Consider the following 25,556-nt stretch of genomic DNA (forward strand, 5'->3'; position numbering starts at 1 on the left):
GGCATGCACACATCCATATATCAATGTGTCTCTTTGTGTCTGTACAGCCTATCTGTGCATGTGCTACCTTAAAAAAAAAAGCTGCATGTCCAAAAAGAGAGAGCAAGCAGGTGGAAGCAGCCGCCGGATTTAATTGAAAAATGACTCAAGTCTTTACAAAGAAAATGTATTAGCTGGTCCAGCAAATCATGACTCACAGGTGGGTTTTCATTTTAAACTGATCACAGACCCCATTAAACGCCTAGACTTTGAAACCAATTAGCATTATCACAATACCTGACTGTTGATTCACACTCATGATCAAAGTGAAATCATCCAGTGTCCCCAAAGTCAATTTGCTCAACCCTGAGGAAGCCCAATGCCTGCCATTTGTCTGATAGGGATGCTTTGTCTGCGCAATGCAAGGCTTATTAGTTGCGACATTAAAGGCTTCTTACATCTGCATGTGAGACATGCTTTCAAATGTGCCATGGGAGCACTTTGGCCAAAGATTACATAGGCTATGTCACGTCATATGGTAATCTCTTCTTAGACTCAAACACAAGGCGATGCAGAGTTTGTTCCTGTATCCAAGTGAATTGTATTTCATTCATTTTCCATTTTATATGCTATTCAATAGCTACTCAATAGCACCAGCCCAATGTTGTGTTTTGACAAGCTGGGCAAGTCACAACAGAACTAAGCGATCAACTAGGAAGGTATAAGTAGAAAGTCATAAGAACATTTAAGTAGAGGGTAGGGCTGAACAATTCAGGGGGAATCTAATTGCAAAAAAGTGTGATTGCATTTTAAAGTGTTAAAATTAGCTGTGCTTGTTTGTATTCCAATATTTCAAAAACATTTTAAAAATTGTATTTAAGAAAAATAATTTTCTTGGACAGAACAACTGTAACCTTAAAATATGCTTAGTGACTTTCTTTGGAAGGTGTCTTATGGAACCAATACAATTCAAGAATAAGATTATATAACATATATGATGTTTTAAGCAATATTTTTATATATTAAATCTATATGTCATATTTCGCCGTTAGTGGTCGCTTATTCAATACAAAGGCATAGCTTGATGACGCCTTGTTGTCACGGAGCTTTTATTATGCCGCAGACGAGCGCTTCCGCTTCTTCCGCTCATGTGTATGTGGGGTAATGCAGCGCTGTTTTATCATATTAGATACATTTGAGTGTGTTGAAAGTTATGTTATAATGCTACTCTGTGCATTTGCTCGGCAGCTACTATGAGACATGTACACACTGCAGTAAGCTAGATCGATATTAGACATGGTAAAACATGGCACTCGCGGTAAGATTTAAACAATAATACTAACTTTGTTGAGCTATATAGCAATGATTTTTTTTTTCTGTCGATGAATGTATCCAAACAGTTGCTCACCTGTCTAATAAAACATATAATATATTAAAGCGTCTTTGGTGTTTTCATGCTTTCTACAAAATAAAACCGGAAATCGAGGGTGACGCGGGTATGATGTCATTGATAGGCAACGCACCGACACAGTCCGTGTCCTGGTTAAAATTGCTTATTTCTCTAGATTTAAACGTTGGAAACATTGGAAACACACATAAATGTAAGTACAAAAGTCAACAAAATATATAAAATTTTTCTAGTGGGTTTTTTAATAATGGGCGACGTTTAGATGAATATATGCAAGTTACTGAGCGCTTTCCTCTCAGTAACAAAATAAACAAAACTTAAAAGAGCAATTAATACGCATCCAATCATAGCGATGTGGAAATGTTTGCACAAGCTCTGTGATTCACCGGCATCATGTCGACAGATGAGGTAATTAAAGTTACACTGTTATGATAACAGTTTTAAAGTATTTTCAGACTATAGACTATAGGTCTGGCTATGTGAGACTATAGTTTGAATTAATGTCTTTACATGACACATTAACATTACAGTACAGAATAGCTCTTTCTACATTTTCCTGAACATAATGCCGTGTTCCAGGCAACCCGTAACCCGTGTTTTTCCAACCTTCTACCCGTGAAAGTGCACTGGAACGGCAGTCAAACCCGTGACTTCCCACCCGTGAACTCGTACTAGATCGATGTACTCCCAGTTACGAGTTCTGACATCACATAGCCCGCAAAACAACAATGGCAGCCCCCACGGATGCGGTGTTTACGTAAAAAATAAAAGGTATAGCAGCTTCTCTTGCCTTATGCGTTGTTTTTTTTCTCCTCCGTTTCCCTCAAGTAAGCAATGAGTAAGCACCTTTGGCGATAGAAATGATAGTAAATGAGCATAAGCCCTGTACGGTCCACCATGTTTTGTTTACATCTAGCTACCACAATTCCTTGCGCTCAGGCAGTTTGGCGTGACTTTGCCTGGAATGCTACAAAGTCGTGAGTCGTGAATCGTGAGTCGTGGTTTGAAGTCGTAACTTAGGCTGCGTTCACACTGCAGGGCTTAATGCTCAATTCCGATTTTTTGAAAAAATGCGATTTTTTTGCAAGGCCGTTCACATTTCCAATTAAATGCGACCTTTTGTGATCTCCTGTGTGAACGTGAAATGACCCAGAAGTGACCCGCATGCGCAGAAGAGTACTCAACGGTCAACGACGTCACTTGTTGTTTACGGAAGTAGCCAAATATGGGTGTCAGCATTGGAGTTCGTTTAGCTTTATTAAAGTTATTTTCGCAACGGAGCCAGCACCATTACAACCTTCTCATGTTAAGAAGAAAATTAAAAAAGAGGAGGAGAGCAAGGTTTTTGGCCATGGCGTTTTGTGGAGCAGTGGTAGCAACGTCGGTACAGAGAAACGTGTGGGTGCGGAGCCGCCTACTTCAACGTACAATGATGACGTTTGTAGCGTATCAACGACGTGCGGGTCAGATACATGTGACCTGGCAGTTCAGACTGAAGACGCATTTCAAAAGATCGGATATGTATCGGATTTGGACCACATACCCAAGTGGCCTGGGTCGCATTTGAAAAGATCGGATCTGTGTCGTTCAGACTGTCATGAAAAGATCAGATACAGGTCGCATAAGGGCAAAAAAAAATCGGAATTGGGTCGTTTCAGCCTGCAGTGTGAACGCAGCCTTAGGGGCTCAAAAACCTGCCTGGAATGCAGCATAAGCATGCACTACATTGAACGGCAGAGAGTCACTTCTTTTTGATTTTCCCGGCAAAAACATTACTTCACATAAAAATCACGTGCTTTCAACTTAGGAAGTCTGTGAAGGACTTGTTTTTTACGTTTATATACAAGCTGTTCACACACTGGCAATAAAGAAGCACTTAAAAAAAATTAAAATAAAAATAATAATAATAATATATATATATATATATAATATATATATATATATATATATATATATATATATATATATATATATATATATATATATATATATATATATCAGGGCTGTCAAAAGATTAATCGCGATTAATCGCATCCAAAATAAAAGTTTGTGTTTACATAATATATATGTGTGTGTACTCTGTTAATTATTATTTATAAATAAATACACACACAAGCATGTATATATTTAAGAAAAAAAAATATTATTTTTATATATAAAACATTTATATTTATATATATTATAGATTATATAAATGTATATACAGTATATACATGCAAATATTTCTTAAATATATACATGAATGTGTGTGTATTTATATATAAATAATAATTAACAGAGTACACACACATATATTATGTAAACACAAACTTTTATTTTGGATGCGATTAATCGCGATTAATCTTTTGACAGCCCTAATATATATATATTTAAATATATATAATTTCTTTGTTATTAAAATTCAACATTGAATAATTTTAGTAAAAAATTGTATATGAGCTATAACTGGGCCCTTTTTCACTAGTGTATAAAAAAAAGCATGTGTTGTTTTGTAATGTCTCCAGTACAGGCAGAAGCGAGTCATTCCCCAGCAAGGGTCGTGGTTACAGGCGATGGACTCTTTCCAGTTACCAGATCCTCCTTTGATAAAAACACAAAAAGAACATACACACTCACTTCCACACGGAAACAGTCACTGAAACATTAAAAAAGAAAGTCAAAGTGTGTCACAAAGACCAGGCTTCTCTTTTCATTGCATGGCTTGGTTTTCTTACTGCATAATATGTGCAATTATAAAGAGTTAAAAGATAAAAGACCAGCCAAAAAAGGATCAAGGCCAGAGGAACAAATACATTTGTGCAGCAAAAGGGCAGTTTCTTTCTGCATAGTGGGTCAAGGAGAGAAGTGGTTGGTTATTATTGGGCACTTCATCGGTGTTGTTAACCTATTAGATAAATCTAAGTACAGTACAGTGTGTGCTCTGTTCCAGTGTGGTGCCATGTTACATAATGAATATACTTTGACCTCTTGAGAAATAAGGGGAGGGGAACACTTTAGCTAAATTTGGACAGCATGTTATGATCTGCACCGGCTCTGTTCTGGTTCACAGCCATTTAACTGACAGAAAAGTATATTTACAGTGGCATGTGTCTGTTGTGTATGGTCATATGAGGCCGTTTTGCGTGTGTTGTGGAAAACTCTCATTCAAATGAATGTAAGTGGAGTAGCTACTGTACAGCAAGGAGTGAAAAAAGCGCATCGTAGCCTGAAGTGTTTTACTAAGCCAAAAGATCAATTACTCACAAGCTGTACCTTAGATGAACTTCCTTTTATTTTCATTTGGAGTAGAAAAAAAATCACACAAGAGCACTAAGAAAACTGCAGGATTAAAACAAATGAAAAGCAAGACAGTCTGGCCAAGAGTTCCTTGTCACTTTGCCAGCTCTATTGTATCGTAAGGTGCCTGTTTTAGCAAACAAAAATAAATCAAAGAAAAAGGCAATGTGAATTATCATTTTCTATAATGTGACGTATTTGAAAAATGGGCGTTACATACCAGAATGGAGCCTTACCAAATGCTGCCCACAAACCTGTGTGGCCAATGCCATGGGGGAAAATTAGTTTTTAAAAAAGAGGAAGTTATTACATATTGATCAGGAAAACATTCATTGCATGAATTGTTCACAAGTTGAGCAATAACGTATAAAATGTGCATTAATTCATAATAATGACCCTACTTATTATATTTCCTATATTTAATTGAGACACACATAAATGTGTCAATACACTATGCAGCTGAAATATGCATGAGGATATAACAGAGCTATCACCTTACACCCTGCTTCGCACGCCAATGACAATGTAGGTTCAGTGACTGGATCTCATTTCACTGTGGAAGGGAAGGAAGTGAGCTGAACCTTAGAAGTGTTATTGTTATAATCTGCTCTAATATCACGTACAAATAATGTGACTGACACTGATGGAAAGCTGCTATCATTAAAAGGGCTTTTATGGTTTTAATGTAGACAAACTGATAAGGAATTATACACGCTTCCTCTTTTGCGATCTGTGAATCTCAGTATGCACAAACAGACTTCATATGAAGCGTTTTCCCAAATAATGGCTGTCAATAGCTGCCAAGAATCATTGAAAATTGATTAAATATTTACCTAACATTTTTTTTTTTTACTTCTGTCCCTCCTTCCAATCAAATATCAAATCCTATTCAAAGTGATTGATTAACTAATTAAATGGACCCTGAACTGCATCCACATACACACGCACACACACACACACGCACACGCGCACACGCACACACACATTACTCTGTGTGGGGACTCTCCATAGGCGTAATGGTTTTTATACTGTACAAACTGTAACAAACTTTCTAACAAAACTTTCTGAATTTTTACATTTAAAAAAATAAAATAAAAATTATTTCGTATTCATTTCTCTTGTGGGCTGCCCGGTCACCACATTGTAGGTGATTTCAGGTTTTACTATCTTTGTGCGGACTTTTTGTCCCTACAATGTATTATAAACCTGTACACACACACATTTACATTTTCAAAAAACATAATTTAGTCTGATTTATAAGCTGTTTTTTTCATGGGGACCAAAAAATGGCCCCACACGGACAAGGATTTCGGATATTGCCATCTTTGTGGGGACATTTTGTCCTCATAACGTGGGGTTCACCTGTACTACACACACACACATTGGGTTTTCATGTTTTTTAAGGACTTAACATAAACATTATGATTTTTATGTTGTACAAACTGTATATTCTATCCCCGGCCCCGACCATCACAGAAAACTTTCTGCATTTTTACATTTTCAAAAAACATCCCTTAGTCTGATTTATAAGCTGTTTTTTTCATGGGGACCAAAAAATGGCCCCACACGGACAAGGATTTCGGATATTGCCACCTTTGTGTGTACATTTTGTCCCCATTACGTAGGGCCATAGCCACCATAGGCATTGAGGTGGACAATCCACCCCCGAAACCCCCCGAAACTTAAAAAGTTTCATCCTTAGGTTTCTGAGGAGAGTTATTGAAGCCTTAAAGTGGCCGTTGCCATCTTGGCAGTAATATCAATCCCGAATAACAGAAAATGGGCAAAGAGGCGGGACGTGGGTGGAGCTGAAGTGACTTGATGACTAACAGACAGCAACATGACTCAACGTGATAAAGTTATAAAAAAAATTCACCCCCCTCAGAGTTGTCATGAAGGGCAAAATTTGCCGTATACACCAAAACCACAATTTGTACCAGGCTGTAAAGTTGGGCATTTTAACATCTGGAGCCTGTCCCTAGCTGCCAGTCAATGAATTGCAGTTTAAGTCACTTCCGTATTATTGGCTTCAAGAGAAACTGGGGGAGGTTGCCGCTTGATAAATTCCAACATGACGCTTTTAGTGAAAAAGTGCGTGCGTGATAAGATATACATAGATAAACATACTATTTAACTACAGTTTTACAATGGACATGTTTAACGACCCACAGTAACATACAGTGATGCAAACTACTCAACTATTTTAATGTAATTTCGCCATTTTAAATTAAAAAATATGCTATCATTTAAATGATGATGTCAGAACTGAATGTGACGAGACAAGAAGTTTTTTTTTTTTTGACATATCAGACATACAAACGAGTGAATGTGGGCATATTTTTTTATTAAATATTATATGCAAATGGATTACATCACAAATATATAGGCTATAATTAGACCAGGAACTTCTTTTGCCATTATTATTTCTTTATTCCCTTAAATCCTTTTTAATCCTTTAATTATTTAACTTCTTTAAAAAAAAAAGGCCACCCCTCCCCCATTCAAAAAACAAAACAACAACAAAAAACTTTGGTTCCCCCCAAATGTGCACACAAATAAGAATGTACACATACATACAACGCTGCTCCTATGCTATACAATTTTGGTTCCTGTATATTTTATAGTTCATAACAGAACATTTCATGAACTGATGTTACACACATACCTTACACACATCTACTTTGTACTTTCAATTATACTGATAACTAACATCATAAAACAGATGATGAATTAAAGTTCACCAAAACTGCCCTTACCATGAACTATGACTATATACAGAGCACAGTGTTATCATATAAAAAACAAAACACCATCAGGGTAACTAAACAACATTAAACGTGATATATAAATAACTGATAACTAAAATAATACGAAACATAATTACCTTCAATTAAATAGTTATTTAATAATGATTTAAATTGATACATTTATAACATTTTAAAAGTAGGAATTTTCTATACATTTTTATATAGTTTGTGGTAAGTCAGATTTCTTTTTTTTTTATTTTATGCTCACCAAGGCTGCCTTTATTTGATACAAAATACAGTAAAAATCTGTAATAATTTAAATTGAAATATTATTATTTGAAATGACTTTTGTAATGTACTGTATTCTTGTGATGACAAAGCTGTATTTTCAGCATCATTACTCTAGTCTTCAATGTTTATACAGTCAATATTATACAAAGTTAGCATTCACTCTGATTCTGATAATAGTTAAATTGTGTGTTTTGTGCTTCTCATTAAGTTGCACAAAGCAGCAGCACAAACCTACAGTTCCATGCTATCTAGTTTCTTTGAAAAAGCTTTGGATTTATGTCAGCTCACCAGCTGACTGATATTAACACTCCAGTTTACAGAAATACCATGGAAAAACTCCAGCTGTACAAACATGTATGTTTGGGTTGAAGAACATCAAACTGTGACAATCTAGCAGGTTAGCTGACTCTTTCACACCAGGCTTGATCCTCTTTTATCTCACGAGAACACACTTAATAAATGTGCACAGTGCAATTGACTCAGTTTCAGGCCTTTTATTTGTCAGTCTATTGATTTATGTGCAGTCAGGTGACCAAGTACTGAGAGTAATAAGGCCAGATAAGGTTTTGTGGGAAAGGTGGTATATCCCATAGACCCCTGGGATCCTCCTGTTCAGCTCCTGAAACGTCTCTGTCAGCTCGAGCACGTTCATGATCTCATAGCTCTTTGCAGCAAATGCTGTGTTGGCAGAGAAAAGTAGGGTATATATAGGGTTACATATTATTATCATTGCCATGTGTGGATGGGAAATGAGTTCTGTGATAAATCACAAAACATGAAACAGATCTTGTAAGAGGCTATTTGGAAACCACTGCCTTGGATGATAAATATTGACAGAGGTATCGATGCGCTAAGAGATGTGACAGAAGTGATGCATCGAGCAGTCAATCAGAGAGAAAGAGGGATGCTTGCTTTTTGTGATGGACCGAGTTATCAGGTATTTGTCATTGGAATTCATAGTACAGCCACGAATATATACGTTATATGTTCTATGAATTCCAATGACAAATACCTGGTAACTCGGTCCATCTCACAAATACATATATATATATATATATATATATACACATTGCCAAAAGTTTTGGGACACCCCTCCAAATCATTGAATTCAGGTGTTTCAATCACTTCCATGACCACAGGTGTATAAAATCAAGCACTAGGCATGCAGACGCTTCTACAAACATTTGTGAAAGAATGGGTCGCTCTCAGGAGCTCAGTGAATTCAAGCATGGTACCGTGATAGGTTGCCACCTGTGCAATAAGTCCATATGTGAAATTTCCCCACTACTAAATATTCTATGGTCAACTGTTAGTGGCATTATAACAAAGTGGAAGCAATTGGGAACAACAGAAACTCAGCCACGAAGTGGTAGGCCACGTAAAATCACAGAGCGGGGTCAGCGCATGCTGAGGCGCACAGTGCGCAGAAGTCGCCAACTTTCTGCAGAGTCAATAGCTACAGACCTCCAAACTTCATGTGGCCTTCAGATTAGCTCAAGAACAGTGCATAGAGAGCTTCATGGAATGGGTTTCCATGGTCAAGCAGCTGTGTCTGAGCCTTACATCACCAAGTGCAATGCAAAGCGTTGGATGCAGTGGTGTAAAGCACACCGCCACTGGACTCTAGAGCAGCGGAGACGTGTTCTCTGGAGTGACGAATCACACTTCTCTGTCTGGCAATCCGGTGGATGAGTCAGTTGTCAGTTGCCAGGAGAACAGTTTTTCTGGGGTTGGGCTTGGCCCCTTAGTTCCAGCTTCTGCATACCAGGACATTTTGGACAATTTCATGCTCCCAACTTTGTGGGAACAGTTTGGGGATGGCCCCTTCCTGTTCCAACATGACTGCGCACCAGTGTACAAAGCAAGGTCCATAAAGACATGGATGAGCGAGTTTGGTGTGGAGGAACTTGACTGGCCTGACCTCAGCCCAATAGAACGCATTTGGGATGAATTACAGCAGAGACTGCGAGCCAGGCCTTCTCGTCCAACATCAGTGCCTGACCTCACAAATGCGCTTCTAGAAGAATGGTCAAAAATTCCCATAAACACACCCCTAAACCTTGTGGAAAGCCTTCCCAGAAGAGTTGAAGCTGTTATAGCTGCAAAGGGTGGGCCAACTCCATATTAAACCCTACGGATTAAGAATGGGATGTCATTCAAATTCATGTTCATGTAAAGGCAGGCGTCCGAAAACTTTTGGCAATATAGTGTATATATTCATTAGATTAGTTTAGATTATAGCTCATTAACCAACACAGTCTTGTGCAAAGTTATTATAATTTCTCTGAGATGGCAAAATCGGAATAATTAGGCAAAATATTACGAGCTGTACAGCAAGAGTATTGAATAGCCCAATTATATAAAGTGCCTAAAATAGCCTAATTTAATAAAGTGAAAGAAACGTATTAAAAATATGAAGGGAAAATATGAGGTTCATTTTAGAACTACTGTTTTTTTCCCCCCGCATAATTCATTGCATTCCCAATGAACCAAACATAAAAACAGCCAAACTCAACAAAACAACTTTTTACAATGTTAATTCAAAATAATGCTCAAGGAAAATCACAGAGAAATTTGTAGTCCACCAGAAAAGCAAGCAAAACATTTTCCATCATGTCATCTTCAATCATTTCTACCACCCTAAAGAATACTAAAAGAATACAGCTTTTTTTTTTTGACGCAAGCCTCAATCCGCCAGAGCATATGGTCTTCTAAAGAGGCCTCTGTCAGTACAAGAGTTCAGATCTGGGCAAAGTGAGGACAGTGCACACACACACACACACACACACACACACACACACATTGGATACAAGCCCTTTGCCTCTCACAAGGCAGCAGGCAGCCAATGTTCAAAACTGCAGACCCCCCCCCCCCCCCCTCTCTCTCTCTCTCTCTGTCTCTCGCTCTCCTCTCAAACAAAAACAACCACAATATCGCAGCACAAAAATAACAGACTTACTCGAAAGAAGATATATTTTAAAGAGAGAGGGAGAATAAAAATAGCTTCCACAAACTGGCAACATCTCCAAAACTGTCTAACAGTAATTGAAGTATCTACAGTACAGAATAAAAGGAATCAGGGAGACACCAAAGATAAATAGGTAGTAGACAGACAGACAGACGGACGGATAGATGGATGTAGTGGCAAATATTCAACAACTAGTGAAGAGCAAATGATTTAGATCAGATCTTTCAGTGGACTGAGATCATGTGAATGAATGGAGCTTCATTGCTGTGTATGTGTTTTATTGGCAGGGAGCCTGATATACCAGCCTGGGCACCTCTCCTGTATCAGCTGCAACTCCTGGGCTTCAGAGAAAAGCAAGACCCCCTTTCACTGCCCATCCCCGACCGGATCCGAATCGGCAACCAGAAACGCGAACGAGGCAACTTCTACTTCACGAGGGAAGAGTACAGCATGGCAGCTCAGGCTTACTGCATGGCTTTAGATGTGCTTACAACACATGGTAATTCAAACCACAGTGCCCTTTAAACACCTGTGTCACATAATGCATTAAGCAGGAACAAGCCAGGACATGCGGAAACATTCAAGCACACACACAAATGCATAAAGGCACAGATCTCAACAATAAGAAAAAAAAAATCTTTATAAAACGGAATATTTTATGTTATAGAATATTTCTTTCTATTATTATGCATGGATAATGGAGTATTTTCTTTATAATTTTGTATTAAAAGCATTGCATATTACTATAAAAACTAAGCTAATTACTATATACAAATACCACTGTTTAACTCCAACTAATACCATAAGTAAACCCATACTCATACACACCATATCATTTTGCTATTGGCTTCATTATATCTAATAAATCATTCAATGGTGATGGAGAAAACCCCTGTAATAGCTCTCAATCCAGCCCAGTTCTAGCAGCTCAGCTAATCTATTTGATCAATAATCATGTCATTGGAATGCTCAGTCATGTCTGCAAGCTGTGACCACCCCAAGTAACGCTCCTATTAAACCCTGCGCTAATCAAACGTAATAAATCTACATGTTATTTCCACCTCCTTAATCATGGTAATTGCTGGAAAGCCTGGCCCATCTTGAGAGGAACGTTTGACAGTAATGAGACAGTAAAGTGCAAAGCACCGCTTTGGATTAGACCCTGATAATGACCACATATGCAGAAGTGATCTCCACATCGCCACAGTCTCCACTGACCACTCAAGCATCACATATTAGACTCTCCTTCATTTTCTACATTTATATACATATCCCACTAAGCAGATATTTTATGAATTATTTCGGGAAAAGATTTTGTGTAAGACGAACACCAAGTCGCTCTGATATAGTATCCAATAAAATGTTACTGTAGGCCACATGTTTTCCACAATCAGCAATCCCATTTCATCAATCAATAATAGGCTACATTTATGCAGTTTCACATGGCCATTCACACAGAACACATTTTTGCATTCATGAATCAACATTTAAGAATAAATAATACAACATTTTGAATGAATGAATGAATGAATTCATGTTTATGAATGAAGGAATGAATCGACGTTTATGAATGAATGAATCATTGTTTTTGAATGAATGAAAGTTTATGAATGAATCAATCAATGTTTATGAATGAATGAATCAATGTTTATGAATGAAAGAATGAATCAACGTTTATGAATGAATTAATGAATGTTTATGAATGAATGAATCAATTTTTATGAATGAAGGAATCAATGTTTATGAATGAAGGAATCAATGTTTATGAATGAAGGAATTAATCAATGTTTATTAATTAATTAATGTTTATGAATGAATCAACGTTTTTGAATGAATGAATCAATGTTTATGAATGAATCAATATTTATGAATGAATGAATCAATGTTTATGAATGAATGAATCAATGTTTATGAATGAAGGAATGAATCAACGTTTATGAATGAGTCAACGTTTATGAATGAAGGAATGAATCAACGTTTATGAATGAGTCAACGTTTATGAATGAATGAATGTTTATGAATGAATGAATGAATCAACGTTTATGAATGAGTAAACATTTATGAATTAATTAATCAACGTTTATGAATGAATGAATCAACGTTTATGAATGAATTAATCGACATGTATGAATGAATGAGTAAACATTTATGAATTAATTAATCAACGTTTATGAATGAATGAATCAACGTTTCTGAATGAATGAGTCAACGCTTATGAATGAATCGACATGTATGAATGAATGAGTGAACATTTATTAATTAATTAATCAACGCTTATGAATGAGTGAGTCAATGTTTATGAATGAATGAATCAATGTTTAAGAATGATTGAATCAATGTTTATCAATGAAGGAATGAATCAACGTTTATGAACGAATGAGTCAACGTTTATGAATCGATATTTATGAATGAATGAGTCAACGTTTATGAATGAATGAATCAATGTTTATGAATGAATGAATCAATGTTTATGAATGAATGAATCAACGTTTATGAATGAATGAATGAATGAATGAATGAATGAATGACAGTTTATTAATGAATCAATGTTTATAAATTAATTAATGAATCAATGTTTATGAATTAATCAACATTAATGAATTAAAGAATCCACTTTTATGAATTAATGATTGAATCAGCGTTTATGAATGAATGAGTCAATGTTTATGAATGAATAAATGTTTATGAATTAATGAATCAATTAAAGTTTATGAATGAATCAATTAATTAACATTTATGAATGAATTAATTAATCAACGTTTATGGATGAATGAATGAATCAATGTTTATGAATCAACCAATCAAATTTCATGAATTAATCAACATTTATGAATGAATGAACGAATCAACGTTTATGAATGAATGAATGAATGAATCCACCTACTGGCGCAACAATGTAACCTGCGATGTAAAATCCCCACCCCTAATGCACAGGCTGGCAGTCTCTCTGGAACAAACAGTCAAAATAGAGCTTTTGAACCAATTGCTTCACAAAATGATTCACTTGATCAGAATGGTGTACATGCAATGAAAACTCAGCCCAAACATGCATAAAATCACATTGTGCCAACAAATTGCAAATGTTTTATTGAAAGCGTAGTCTATTAAATGGAATTAACAAATCACCTCATTATGGACTATGTATAATATGTGTTATTTTAGGGCTTGTTTGGTTTGTTTTATGGAAGGCTTGGTTAATCAGGCCAATACGAGAACCAAACTACAACTTTTGCTTTTAATTATACAATTGGGTCATTAAAAGTGTCTAAAATTGCATAAACTGATCGGAGATAAGGCTTTAAACCATGGCATATAGACACTATTTCATGGGTTCACAGAGAACGTAGCAAAGCCTTGTTTACCAAAATCACCTGACTCTGGCATTTTGACATGCACTCTGAATCATTCGTTCGAAAAAATGAATTTAAAGCTTTTATAAAGCAGTGTTTTGAATCCCTAGTGAAAATTCCAAGTGCTGTTGGAATGTTACATCCGCACTCTTGGAACACTGCTTGACCAATCAGTTACTGTACGGATTTATCATTTCTCTGAAATGAAAGGTTGGTGTTATGCATTTGGTGGTTGGTCTGTACATTTGTGTCCTCCTACAGACGGTCAAAGCTGTGTGTCAGAGGAGGAAGAAGAAGAGGTGAACGACTACCGGGTAAAATGTCTGAATAACCTGGCAGCAGCACAGCTGAAGCTTGGACAGTTCGATGAGGCGCTGCACACCAGTCAAGATGTGCTGTTTCTCGATCCCCAGAATGTCAAAGCGTTATTCAGAAAAGGAAAGGTATGTATGGGTGAATATTATTCTAAGCTAGGTGAGTAGCCCTGCACAGTTAAAGAGATAGTTCACCAAAAAATGAAAATTCTGTCATTAATTACTAACCCCTGTCGTTCCAAACCCGTAAGACATTCGTTCGTCTTCAAGATATTTTTGATGACATTTGAGAGCTTTCTGTCACTCCATTCGTTCCGAAGACGAATGAAAGTCTAACAGGTTTGGAATGACATGAGGGTGAGTAATTGACAGAATTTTCATTTTTGGGTCAACTATCCCTTTAAGCTTCAACCCTAATTAAAGGGTTAGTTCACCCAAAAATGAAAATTCTGTCATTAATTACTCACCCTCATGTCGTTCGACACCCGTAAGACCTCCGTTCATCTTCGGAACACAAATGAAGATATTTTAGTTGAAAGCTGATGGCTGAGAAAGGCTTCAGACAGGCCTCCATTGGCATTCAGTACATTGACACTTCCAAGATCCATTAAAGGCACTTAAAACGTTGTTACAAAGTCTATTTCACCACAGTGGCTCTACAATAAGTTTACGATGCGACGACAATAGTTTTTGTGCGCAAAAAAAAATCAAAATAACACCTTTAACCAACTTGTTCTCGACTTCCGTGTATGCCTCCACGACGCATGCGCGAGAATATGACGCAGATCTGGCGTTCGGACACATGACCCAGAAGCGATTTGTTTACGAGCAGAGGAAGACGCGCGTGTCTAAGCTGTTGGATTCTACATTGATCATGCTTTAGGTCTCGGCGTAGTGCTCAAAATGGGGTTAAAGTGTGTATTTCATGGATTCCTGAACGCCGGCGCTACGTCATATTCTTGCGCATGCGTCGTGGAGGCACACACGGAAGTCGAGAACAAGTTGGTTAAAGGTGTTATTTTGATTTTTTTTTTCGCACAAAAACTATTGTCGTCGCATCGTAAACTTATTGTAGAGTCACTGTGGTGAGATGGACTTTGTAACGACGTTTTAAGTGCCTTTCATGGATCTTGGAAGTGTCAATGTACTGAATGCCAATGGAGGCCTATCTGAAGCCTTTCTCAGCCATCAGCTTTCAACTAAAATATCTTCATTTGTGTTCCGAAGATGAACGGAGGTCTTACGGGTGTCGAACGACATGAGGGTGAGTAATTAATGACAGAATTTTCATTTTTGGGTGAACTAACCCTTTAAACGCACTTGATCAAGCTAACCAAGTCCTTCAGGCTTATTTGAAAACTACAAATATGTGTGTTGGATCAGGGTTGGAACTAAACTCTGCAGGACTGAGTTTGACACCCCTGATTTAGAGCTACTTTTGCCAAGGTTTATCTTTCCATCTGGATTGTACTTTTTCTTCTTGTTGTGCTTAAAACACTGTCATATTAACTGTAATCTGGAAATGTAAAATGTGTCTGCAGCTTTTATCAGACAAGGGTGAGTATGAGGAGGCCATGGAGACCCTGAAGAAGGCTTTGAAACTGGAGCCGTCCACTAAGGTGAGAGACGTAACCGTATCTCCGGAACACATCTAAATTTCACGTGAGCTAGCAACAGAAAATCCCATTAGTAGCTATTTACAGTTCAACCAAGGCCATTGTGAAATACATGCCCTAACTGGAGCAGTCATATAGTTTTATTTCAATGTCAACTCATCTCACTGTGGGTCAGGGATGAAGTGTTTTTATTTAATGAAAGGTGCATGTAATATTTAGGTTTATGATTCTGTTGAGCTTTCAGTGTTCATGAGTACTTTACAAAAATACTTTAAATGAGTCCCGCAACAGAGAATGATTCATGGCTCTGTTCAGGATTGTGGATTGATTTGGCCTAGTTAAGACATGAACAAAATGGCTGGCCACTTCTAAATATTTTTTAAATATTCATGGACCCATCACAGTTTTCCAACAGGCCTGTTTACAATAATAAACGAATAAATACGTCCTGAGAAATTCCACCGAATCAGACAGAAAAGAGTGCATGCAAACAATATTTGCTTCTACAGGTCGACTCTTACAGTATCAGAGAATGACTTTTGTGCTGCATTACAATCCACCAAACCAAAACTTGTTCTGTCATGCCTTTGAGAATAGTTAGTCTGTCAAATCCTCAGAGCAGCCACCAAGATTACGGCTGTCTGGAGCCACTAAATGGACACAATGTTACACACTCGCCAGCCTTCCTGTAATAAAGTGAATCAGCACTGGATACACAGTCAATGTTCATGACATGCGAGAAGCAATAAACAGAACAATTCATTTATAACACGGAAGAATATTATGGCCCATTCTGCGTTAAAAAATTAACAAAATGCCATATCTGATTTCCTTCATGAAAGGCCATAATGCAATAAAAAAAAATTGTCATGCTTTAATCATTTTTATATTGTAATATTATCCCAACTTTATAATTTGAATAATATAATATAATTGTGTATAAATATAACAAGTTGCAAGTCGCTTTAAGTTGAAACAACTCAAACATGCATTTTAGTCTAGGACTAGCTTAAGCCTGGTCTGTGAAACCGGGGATAATATAATATAAAGTAATGTAATATAATATCGAAGCAAAGAAAATCCACAGATTGTATCTGGGCTTGAGTGATCTATGGTCCCCTCACACTGAGCTTTGACCCAGAGTGCTCATGGTGAAAAGTGAGCTTTGTCTAGACAAAACTAAAATATCTGCTGTTGCTATAATGACACCCCGTCTGGATGGCAGGGCAAAAAGCAAACATTTCCTCAGGAGGGAACTCATTGCAAAATTCAAATTAGGTTCATAGAGTCCGAGATAGCATGGGATAGAAAACGTGGTAACACATGTGGTGCTATATATTTCAGCCTGTTAGCAGTCTCTTAAGTGTAGGGTCTCTGCTAATGCATTTTGATTGTAATTATACATGTAGGCTATGCAAATCCGTACCCATTATATTCTAAGGAAAATGTTCAGACCCATTTCAAATGGTGTCTGAATGGTGTTAAAGTAGCAAGGCATATAAAAAGTTCAATGAAGTGATTTCTGTCACAGACCAGATCCTCGCAACCAATAAAATCAAGAACCGCGTTTCCACTGTGGGAACTTTCCCCAGGAACTAGGGAGAAGCAGGAACCGGGGTCTAAATAAAGTTCCAGGTAAAAATTTCCCCCTCAAAACGGCCCTGCTCGCGAGGTAGTACTTTTTCAAAGTTCAAGAACTTTCGGGGGTGGGACTTGGGTGCTGAACATGCTGATTGGTTCACGCAGTATTATATTTCAACCTCAAAGTCTGTTGCGGTGCGTGCAGTAAAAGTTCTTAGCTATTCGAATCAACAATGGAGTAAAAACAAAAACAATGGGCCGACGATGAGGTTCAGGCTTTATTAAGCTTATATGTGGAGGATGAAATCCAGTGGACTCTGGAAAGTCGCGCACAGTCCTATGTCACCGGACTAATCTTCACGGTAGTTTAGACTGTGATGGAAACGCAGACAGCAGCAGGTCTGGGGGAAAAAGAGTTCCTGGGACAAATTGTTCCGGGTAATTTCGGTGGAAATGGGGCTAAGGTCAAACAATATATTGATCTACAAGAATACAATAACCAGCTGTTCTGAGAATGATTTAACAAACCCTTCTTAAAGCTACACTATGTAACTTTTCCGTCCACTAGAGGCCGCCTGTTCAAAACAAAGGCGTAGTTTGATGACGCCACGTTTGAGCACAGAATCTCGGGACATGTGGTCTTCACCTCACAGCCGGTGGGAAACAGTCAGGATAGGACTCGGGCAGAAATCATGTTCATGGATGCGATTATTAACATTACTGTAGTCTGAAGCAGAGCAGGAGCGAGTGTTGTGGAGCTGAGCAAGGCCGCAGGAGCGATTGAAGAGCGGGACTGTTATTATGGCATAGTCGCCGGCGGGACTTTTATTATGACACAGTTGCCGGCGGCACTTCCTCTTCTCCAGTGCTGAGTGCGAGGTAACGCAGCTCTGTTTATCGTATTAGATATATCTGAGTGTGTTGAAAAGGAAGTTATGACATTTCCTCGGCGGCTGCTATGACACTTGTTCACAATGCAGTGAGAGTAAAGTGTTTCACTGAATAAAACTGGAGACCGAGGGTGACGCAGATATGACGCAATCGACAGGCGACTCCCTCACACGCATAGCTCACACGTCCCGGCTCCTTGGTTAAAATAGCAATTTTCTCACGATTTACAAATAGTTGAAAACATTTGGGATATTCTAAGTACTCAACTGAACAAAATATATAACACTGGCCTAGTGATTTCTGGATGTTTTACTGCAAAAATCCTACATAGTTCACCTTTAAAGGGTTAGTTCACCCAAAAATGAAAATAATGTAATTTATTACTCACCCTCATGTCGTCCAAACCCGTTAGACCTCTGTTCATCTTCGGAACACAAATGAAGATATTTTTGATGAAATTCGAGAGCTTTCTGACCCCTCCATAGACAGCAACGTTATAACCACTTTCAAGGCCTATAAATGTAGTAAAGACATCGTTAAATTAGTCCATATGAATAGTCCAACAAAAAACGATAGTATTCAACAATTTCTTCTCTTCTGCTTTATAAGATGTTCACATTGTAAACACAGTGCATGGCTTCCGGGTTCTATGGCAGAATGCCGGCTCACTATTGGCCAGCTCCTGTCAGCATCACCAGCATAGGGTGGCCATTTCCTTAACACCAGAAAGGAGGACACTCTGTGGCATTTATTGCATAGGACTCTGGTGCAATATTAATTTCGTTGACGAAATAATTTGTCATAATTTTCGTCAACGACCGTTTTTTCTCTGACGAAAACGAGATGATAACTAAATAAAAACTAGAGTTGGATGACAAAAACTATGACGAAAACTTACTGTCATTTTCGCCAACAAATAAAAACGAGATGAAAATGTTAGGGAGGGCCGATTAGGGAAGAGATCCAGTCAGAACTGATATCCTGTGTAACAGATGCACACATTTGATTTGAACGTGCTGATCTAACTGCTGGAAATAGCGCACATTTTATGCCAGGCAATTGTTTATGAACTAATGCTGATGAATAATGACAATGTTTACCTTCCGATGTTTATATAGTAATATGTTTTAGACGGTTGTAACAACGCATATTTTATCTCCTGAACTTGAATGAGCTCCTGCAACTGCAATAGTAAGACGCAGACATTTCAAAATAAGAGTCCCGGTGTATTTCGAGCTTGTTTATAATAACAAGTCACGCATTATATATTCGTTTTTGCTTACACAATAAACTGTATTTAATTTCATTCCCATTTAATTCATAGTCAGGAGGAAAGACCAGTATTTGACACATATTCAATGAAGTATCAGGGTTGTAATAGTTAACTAAAACCATTAAAAAAAATCTTCATTACTTGAAATTAAATAAATGTTAACTGAAATTAAAAAATAAATAAACAAACTTATTTGAAGCTTTAGCTTAACCTGATATGGCCTACTAACTAAAACAGAAATACAAAGTTATAAAAACTATATAGATGCTTTTAAAAAACAAACAAAAAAGTGAATTGAGCTTTCATGTATTTTTAATGTCAAAAACAAAATGATGTCAAAATGTCAGTTCAAGTGACAGTCGGTTATGTAATGCTTAAATGCTTAATGTATTACAATTAACTAGACTCATGTGATTTTAGGAGACTAAATATACTGTAGATTTACTCGACTAAAATCTTATGAAATTTAGTCGACTAAAAAACAATTCAGGTGACTAAAATATGACTAAAACTAAATCAAAATTTGCTGTCAAATTAACACTGCTCTGGTGTACTCGCAACTACAATACAATTTTGTCCATCATATCGATGGCATCATGATACAGTGATTCTGAAATAGCCTACTCTATTCATTGCCAGACCATTTGATGTACGATATATCTTGAAGTAGACCTATGTGTAAGAGGCAAAAAAGTATTTGTTCACAGTATTTGTATTTATTCAAGACAATGTTTCAAAAACTGACCCCTGAGATGAACCTGTCTTGCAAATTGCACAGTGCCTGAAAACATGACATTTCTAGACTTCTGGAAATACATAAATAAACAAATAATCTGCCAAATCTATGAAAAGCGTCTACTGCTTTTTGATATAAATTCATGCTCTTTTGTCCATTCCGGATTAAAAGAGGTCTGACGTTTCAGCGGGTTAACGTCATGATATGACGTAGCCAGCACGTCGTGAAGGCTTGTTTACGTTTTTAACCAATCATATATCAGATATTTATTTGACACCGCTCTCAGCCAATCATTTGTTTGACCAGAGATCTTACGGCATTAGACGCTATGCTGCTGCTTCCCAATAAAGATTCAATAGCTGGGGTTTTTTTGCAACTTTTCAGCGCAACTTCAAAAAGGAGGACAAATGAGTGTCTGGCTTGAGGCTGCGCCGGACAGAGAGCTTAAAATCCGGATATGGCCACCCTACACACGCATGTGTTGTGGTGCTCACGTGAACAGCGTCAGAGATGGAGTAATAAAGTTGTTCGGTTTTTAGTATTCTCGTCTCTTCATAACATTAAGGTTGAACCGCTGTAGTCACATGGGCTATTTTAACAATGTCTTTACTACCTTTCTGTGCCTTGAGAGTGGTAATTGTGTTGCTTTTATGGGGGTCAGACTCAAAGAAATGTAAAGGGGTCATGAATTTAGAAATCAACTTTCCTTGAGCTTATGATATATAAAAAGGTCATGGTAATATAAGAATATCCTGTAAGTTTCAGAGCTGAAAACTTCCTTGTTAGTCAAAGAAAAGCTTTTATAGACACCAGGACCAGTAAATTATCGATCTCAGAATGTGCCACACCTTGACGTCATTGTGTGGTGAAACACCGCCTCTGCAGATGAAGATCAACGCCTACTTCATCACTGCCTGTTTAGCCCCGCCCACCGATTCACGCATGTAACATAGACCTAGTGTTAAACCAGATCGAGCTACCAAGCAATAAACATGCCGTTGAGGATTACAAAATATTGTGCGTTCAACAGTAATGCAACATGTAAGTAACTGTGTTCATTCTAATGCCTGATCTGAAATGTGAGGATTCATAACAGTCACATGTTCTTTGTCTGTGTGTCAGTAAATCAAACCAGTGACTAAACGTCAACTTGCGTTGTTTCTCTTAGTAGGATGAAAATAATCTGTTATTTAATGGTGATTGAATACTATAAAGAAAGCGAGCAAAGAAAGCTCCCTTTGCAATCATTGGAGCAGCACGCGCTGGAGCTGTCAAACAGAGAGAGTTTATCAGTGACAACGATTGATCACGTTTGCACTGTTAGTGAAGATGAAAGCATTCGTTAGTGTACAGAAACCAGCGTGTGATCGGCTACACTGATCATCACTGCAACCTTTCATGCTACGATCTTAATATAATGACATGGATCTAAATATAAAGCCATAGATCTAAATGTAATGCAACACTTTTCACGACTAGTTAACCATGAGAGCTGTAATAGTAAAAACACACTAAAAGAGAGAGTAATACTCTTTCAATTGGAAAGACGTTAGCCAATCACAGCAGTGGGCGTTTACACTGAACTCTCATCGCGGACACACCCCTTAAAACAGAGCGTTCAGAGCAGAGTCTAAAATCAGAGTAGGAAAAATGCCTTTTAATTATAAATTATGATCATTTTTGATGTAAAAAGCATTCTAACATTATAAGTGCACCCCCAGGAAACATCATAAAACAATTTAAAAAAAACGCAGTTCATGAACCCTTTAATTTGTGTTGCGAAAATGAACAAAGGTCTTACAGGTTTGGAACGACATGAGGCTGAGTAAATAATTACCAAATTTTCATTTTTGGGTGAACTATCCCTTTAATATGCGCTTAACGTTTGACACGAAGTGTTGTTGTTTCACATGAAACCCCAATCATGACTGTCCTGAAGCGCAGCTTGCAGTCAGTGAAATGGCACCATCTGTTGGTCATTGTTAGTAACTGCAAGAGCGCTCCCCCAACCCCCTCAGAACTGTCCAAAGTTCACACAGGATAGTTGTTGTTGTGCTTTGCCTTGTATTAGGGTTTTGAATGCTAATCTTTTTTCTTTCTAATGTATTTTATAGGCCATTCATGCCGAACTGTCCAAACTGGTAAAAAGACAGGCGGGGGAAAATGAGACCCAGAATTGGCAAGCTAAACCAGCTCAAGTGTTTGGCGAAAACATAGCGCCCTTTCTGACACCCCCGCCCAAAAAGAAGCCGTTTGTAAGTGACTGACTACCACCTAGTGAAGAGAATAAAAGTGGTGGGAAAAATCCTTTCAAAATGTGCCAGAGCTGGCGTCCGAGTGCCGTCGTTTGATCTTGTGTCTAACTCTGTTTCAGGGAATTTCTTGGAAGTTTCTGCTTGGAGCTCTGGTGGTGGCCTTGGGCAGTTTAGTCACATCTGTGGTCCTGACCGCACGGAACTAGCTCTCCCGACCTACTTGCAAATTAACTACAAGTCTCACAAACAAACATTCCACAAAGCTGCCAAGGGACGGAGGAAAAATGCACTGAACTGTGTGTTTAAAGAGCAGCTGCATGAGCGGCTCTGCCGGTGGAATACCGACTTATGCAAAGCAGAATACACTACGCACAGGAAAAAAGGGCAAGGCAAATGCATTTAAAATATTTGCAATAAAAACACAAGTATTAAAATGTTTGGCATTTCGTTTCGCTTTCTGCTGTGTCACACATGCAGTGTTGGAATTATCTGGGGAACAGCTGTTATCTATTAAATCATCATTATGGTAGTAGAAGACATTTGATGACAGTTATGAAGAATAAAATATGTGTGGAGAAATGTCTTCCAAGATAACAATAAATCAATATTACAACCGATATACAACAATTGTAATTAATTCAGTAAAACTAATAACAATCAATTTACAGAAAGTTTATTTTATTTAGAAAAATTTAAGATATATCAAATAGTAAAGATCAAATAGAATGAAGTCACCCCGCTTAAGTCAATTTTAGTTTTAAACCTATTCTACTTTCATAATGTGAAACGTGATATAAGCACTTATTTTTTTACTTCAGGAATTGGTGGGATCCTAATAAGCCGGAATTAATATTTTTCTACATTGCTCTTCAGCATTATACAAGTTGTTTCATATAAATAATGCATTGATGTACAGTATTAATTTGCTCTGGGTTTATTGAAATGCTAAAAAAAAACTTTAATATTCCTTCTTGAAATTTCTGGAATAACAAAATATATTGTGGTTACTAAAATACCAACGTCTCCATGTTTTTGTTAATTAAAAAAAAATTGGAAAAGCAGCAGCTTTGTATATAAAAAAAAATACCACAGGAAATATTCCTTTATAATAGGGGGCCCTTCAAATAAAAGTTTGAGATTACAGTATACAAAGACAATTTTCTTTAAAATAGCAAGCACCGATGAATCATTCATAATAAGACCAGGGATGCATTATAGCAAATAAGGGCTATTTTGACTTCATGTTGATTTTACATCTGCTCTCACAGAAGTGGAACTACATCCGGCCTTGAAAACTAACCCACACAATTACTCTGGTTCCACTCAGGGTTTGGTTTCCTGGGCATGAGCGTTACTCTGTTCGCCTCCACGCTCTGGCACTCCTGTAAACAGTCTGAGCGCCGGTGACTCATCTGTACAGAGGATCTAATACGCCAGCTGATTAATCTATTGTTGCCCAAACCAGTTGGTGTGACGTGTCGGAGAAAGATCACAGATTCTGTCCTTGACTGTTATAATGCAGACATTGTAGGGGAGAGTGGGGTAAGATGAGCCAATTTATTTTACTTATGTGGCCCTCAAGAAACATAAGGCAGAAGTACAATGAAAGTATCTAAAGTAATTTCAGGATGTTTCCTATCACTAATTATCAGGATACATATGACAAAGGGTTCTAAAAAATATGGCTTCTTATATGAAAAAAAAGTGTGGCTCAATTTACCCCAGGTTAGGGGTAAGTTGATCCAAGTCAATAGGTAAGTTGCACCATCTAATTGAATCTAAATCAAACCTATGTGAAATTGTAAAGATAATTTACCTCTTTTAAAAACACATTTAAGTCCAATTTCCTTTTACAAATATTTTCTTTTCTTAAAGCTAATTTAAACAACATAAAACCAACCAAATGAAGATATTTCAATATCTTTAATTGTTTGCATTTCTGAAACAATGTTGAACACCAAAGTTGTAACCGTCCCAAAAACAGCCTAAGAGTTTGTTGAGTAAAATTAAATGAAAACTGAATAAATGTCATTGAAAATAATAAACATTTTAAAGGTTCTTGGTAGGGTAGTTTTTCTGCAATATTGAACATGTTATTAGGGACTACCGTTGGGAACATATTGAGCATCTTCTGGTTCTTTTCAGAGAAGGACATTACATTGAAACTACTTCAGAGATTTAACTTAACTACAGTGCCTTGTGGTAGGATAAGTTCAAATGCTGACTAAATTTCCCCCACATCATTTGGCTCACTTTGCCCCATAACTGCCATTTTGAATAAAACTAGCTATAGCTTACCAATTCAGGATAACATGTAGCTTAATGATTTGCAGGGTTTTATACATTGCTAAATCACAAATATGGATCAATATTTAAGACCTGGACAGATTTGCTTTGATGCAACAGCCGTTACATCTTTTATGCTAAAATTTTACTTTGACAAGCCAAAAACAGTTTTTGAAGTAAAAGGGTGCCTTCCACTCCTCCCATGTGCTTCTCATTTTCACAGTCTGGCAGAAATGATGGGTGGTCCCAAAATATATGGCAATAAAAGTGTATGGTTGCCAAGATAAAAGGGGGTGGGTCATCTTACCCCACTCTCCCCTATTTGATAACAGCAGGTGGCGTTTCTCTCTGATGAATGGCTGAAGTGTCAGTTCTGCTTTGCATTGATGGCGTTTTTTTTTTTAAAAGGTGACTTGTTAGGTCAGTAGCCTAAAGCCGTGGTCTTTAACCAGCAAACTTCCAAAGTGGGCCTCAAGATGACTTTAAAACATAAGCCAAAACAACTCAATTATATTTCTTAATTTATTATTTCGCCCCATAGTGAATATTGTTGTGGACAGTTGGGGATTTGGAGATAAAAAGGTG

At 37.4% G+C, this 25,556-nt stretch overlaps 2 protein-coding genes across 2 annotated transcripts in view; one reads left to right on the top strand and one right to left on the bottom strand.

Moving 5' to 3' along the window:
* The window catches only part of fkbp16 (FKBP prolyl isomerase 16), a 74,692-nt gene extending 50,862 nt beyond the window's left edge, over positions 1–23,830 (top strand). Inside the window, exons 4-8 of the mRNA XM_079824989.1 lie at positions 10,957–11,168; positions 14,281–14,462; positions 15,875–15,952; positions 22,545–22,685; positions 22,805–23,830. Of these exons, the coding sequence (XP_079681115.1) occupies positions 10,957–11,168; positions 14,281–14,462; positions 15,875–15,952; positions 22,545–22,685; positions 22,805–22,891 (700 nt within the window). The 3' untranslated portion in view covers positions 22,892–23,830. The remainder of the gene's footprint in view (positions 1–10,956; positions 11,169–14,280; positions 14,463–15,874; positions 15,953–22,544; positions 22,686–22,804) is intronic.
* LOC307131377 (RNA polymerase II elongation factor ELL2) overlaps positions 1–25,556 on the bottom strand; it is a 379,314-nt gene that overhangs the window by 111,225 nt on the left and 242,533 nt on the right. Inside the window, exon 2 of the mRNA XM_079824988.1 lies at positions 18,810–18,934. The gene's annotated coding sequence lies outside the window, so the exon portion shown is untranslated. The remainder of the gene's footprint in view (positions 1–18,809; positions 18,935–25,556) is intronic.

The sequence above is a fragment of the Gobio gobio genome (assembly GCF_949357685.1).
Source record: "Gobio gobio genome assembly, chromosome: 9".
NCBI classification, from domain to species: Eukaryota; Metazoa; Chordata; class Actinopteri; order Cypriniformes; family Gobionidae; genus Gobio; species Gobio gobio.